Genomic DNA, 3,504 nt, shown 5'->3' on the forward strand with positions numbered 1-3,504 from the left:
TTCGCTAAGTTACGGGTAATTAAACGTATTAAAAGAAATATCAAACGGGCATTTAGACACCTCTGGAGGCTTAAATAGCTCAAAAGAAGATTACAGAATTTCCCAGCTTGGGCCGCACGTGGGGGAGTCCCCGCTACACGTGCGGCCAGGTGCGCGGCATGTGCAGGCTTCACGTGCCTTTTTAGCAGAATGCATCCATCCTTTTCCCCTATTTTCCGCACGTGCGGCTGTGAGCCCCACAAGTGCGGCTGAGTCTCCCGCACATGCGGTTGTTTACCCGATTTTTCAGTCCGAAACTTCAACATTTCTAAGTGTACAAGGGGTAGTCCCACAACCAAATTCATGGTAGATGCACTCCAAAAACATAGCATATAAACATATAAACATGTGGTTTTAACCAATTAAGATCAAGACTTGCTCATTGAGCCTCTACTTCTCCAATCCTCTATAAATTCTTCATTCTCACTATGTAATTATACATATACGCATGCATATGCATCAACTAGCTCCAACACCCAAAAAAAGAATGAGTTTTTAACTTATCATGAAGATTAATTTCTATCACCCACACTCACAAGAGTCATGAATACTTATAAAATGGATTACTCATCATCAAACCCTAAATTTATGGAGGATGTCTCATCTCAAGTTTAATTCAAGCCAATTAAAGAGAAATTGATGATTGAAAGCAATCTACACTTACTTCGAGTTGAAATCTCCAATTATCCCTACAAAACCTTCAATCTTTAACCTCCCCTCCTTGTTTTCTTTCTTTTCTCTTCTTCCTCTCTTTCTTAGAAGCTCTCTAGAATTCCCACTCAATATATATGTAGAGATGAGTTGAATAAAGGAACTTATATAACATATAAATGAGTCTTTAATTCCTTGACTTGCCAAACGAGCCCTAACGATTCAGACAAAATGAGTTTTCAATTAAGTTTCCCAAATGGCTCTAAAAATTCCCACTAGCATATATACATACTCAATTCCAGTTTATTGCGCCTCCACGGCTTTAAATTTCCAATTTAATATTTTGATTTGAATAGATATGTACTAATGATCAATAGATAGGAATCATGATCAAACAATTGATTACATGCAAGCATAATTATGGCATTTCACATCAAACATGCATTTTCTCATAGAATTAGAGATATAAGGTATGCAAGAGGGTCGGGTTATTACATTAAGCATTTGGATAGGCGTTTATTAAGGGATGTTGCATTACTAAATTCTAGACAAATGGATACTTTTTGTCAATGGTTGAAAGAGAAGATCAATTCTTGTGGTAGTGAGGTGTCAAATACATTGAAACGACTAGTAGCTAGCACAAGAAATGATGCAATGTCATACTTGGGTTATGTCATTAATGGCCATCGCTTTCATACAACCAATGTTGAGAGAGCTACACAAAATACTGGTGTTTCCATTGAAGCAAAAACTCTTTGTCGACCTAGGAAGAGAGATACTTGTAGACACCTCATTTTTGACAGCCCTTTAAGACTTGGATGTCCTTGCAGGTATATTCAATGATGAGTCTGTTTGCTCGCCCAGCGTGCAAAGTCCTCAGCGAAACGCCATATGTTTGAACCTTTCAAACCTTGCATCAATTTTGTCTCTTTTTTGGACCATGTCTTGGTCTTTCCTCTCTGCAGTCTTTGGTGGCCTGCTGGCCATCTATGAAGGTTGCCGGCCAGAGCTTCTGGTCTGTCGGTCATTGATGCGCCTTGCCGGCCATCACTGATGGCTGGCCGACCACCAGTGTTTTCTACAGATATTTTGTGCCAGTTGTGCCAATCAATCATTTGAAGGGGTGTACCACCTGTACTGCTATACTGTGCCAATCAATCATGCTAAGCCTGAAGTGGTGTTGCCGGCTGGGATAGAGGTTAGTGTAGTTCGACAGGATGGCCCAAGCTAAGGTTTGGATGACCTAGGGAGCTAGAGGAGGACATAGACAATTTGTAGTTCTTTGATGAGCAAGATTAAGGGGGCGTGCATATTGATTGGTTTGATTTGAACGGGTCAACAGACAATTCTGGGTGGCTAAGTGATGAACTCGAAAAAGATGAGAGAAATGAATTGAAGCTGGAAGAACGGAAAGCGGGAACTACTGCAATAGTTAGAATGGCCGATGGAAAGGGTAAACTGCCGAAAAACACCAGTGTAGAACAAGTGGCTCAGGAATTGGGCATTGTTAGCACTGTACATACAGAGCAAGAAGCCGCACTGAATTGTTTTGAGCAAGAAATGGGTGAAAACAACCGGAAAGCTGGAAAAGCCCAACACCTTGCCAGGGAGATTTGTGACGAGAAGATAATTAAAGTAGAGCCGGACAAATTCTTGTCGACTATCGAAGGAATCTGGTGGGATGATGACGACCTACACCTGGCTCATGCTGATGAGGATTGGGGTGAAGACCTTCCTGACAACACTTGGTATGTGGAAGAGGTCGACCACATGACGAGAAGTGGCCGATATTTGAAACCACTGCATCTGGACCAACCTGAAACCTCTGAAAAAGACAAAAAAGTAGAGAAAAACAATTGGAAGAAGAAGCAGTGCTGAAATAGTTACAAAAGATCTAAGCTGCCATATCCATCTGGGGTCTGCTTATGGCTTTGTGAGTGCACAGATAGGTTGTACTGTCAGTGATGGATAAAGCTAAGTTGTCCATCGACACTACCCCGGAACAACTGGTGGAATTTGTCTTCCCGGGAGGCGCTGCGCCGACTCTAACCTTCTCAAACAAGGAACTACCGCTGGAAGGCTCTACACACAACAAGCCTTTATACATATCAGTAGAGTGCCGAGAAAAGTGGATACCAGTGGTATTGGTCGACACCTGGTCAGCAATCAACGTCTGTCCTTGTTGCACGGCTTATGCTATTGGCCTGAAACCGGGGGATTTCGTGTCTACAGCCCAAGTGATCTGGGTGTATGACAATACTAGCAGAGAGGTAATGGGGATGGTACAGATCAGCATACAGGTTGGCCCAGCTCAACAAGATATTGAATTCCATATCCTGGATGTACCGGGCACTTTTAACTTACTACTTGGGCGATCCTGGCTGCACCAAGTGAAAGTTGTCTTTTTCACCCTCCACTAAATGCTGAAGCAGCCCCATGGGAAGAGGGTGGCCATAGTCTTCGGGAATTCATCTATACATCCTCTACCAAAGGTCACTACACCTATACTGGAGATTGTGCATGGCGAAAAGGATGTTTTCCTCTCGGGGTTTACCCTGGCTGAGGCCTGGGTAGTACAGAATATCTTGGCGATTGATGAGGGCTTGTATGTCAGCGCCTAATATGTATACTTCATGAACAAACTCCAACACATGCCAGGAATGGGGCTAGGAAGGAATGGCCTGAAGGACATTACTGCATTGGTCGATGTGCTACATAATATACATGCCTTTGGTCTTGGCTATACGCCCACCAAAAAAGATTGGGTTAGGAAAGGAAAAGATATGGCCGACAGAGCCAGAGCTAAGCAAACTG

At 42.9% G+C, this 3,504-nt stretch overlaps 1 protein-coding gene across 1 annotated transcript; it reads left to right on the forward strand.

The window, feature by feature from the left end:
• The first annotated feature begins 2,654 nt into the window (after positions 1 to 2,654).
• On the forward strand, positions 2,655 to 3,110 carry LOC145807252 (uncharacterized). Its single transcript, XM_082905206.1, has one exon. It carries the CDS (start codon positions 2,655 to 2,657, stop codon positions 3,108 to 3,110), a length of 456 nt encoding a protein of 151 aa, XP_082761332.1.
• The last annotated feature ends 394 nt before the right edge of the window (positions 3,111 to 3,504 follow it).

The sequence above is a fragment of the Camellia sinensis genome, chromosome 14 (assembly GCF_055761805.1).
Source record: "Camellia sinensis isolate YWXY chromosome 14, ASM5576180v1, whole genome shotgun sequence".
Lineage (NCBI taxonomy): Eukaryota > Viridiplantae > Streptophyta > Magnoliopsida > Ericales > Theaceae > Camellia > Camellia sinensis.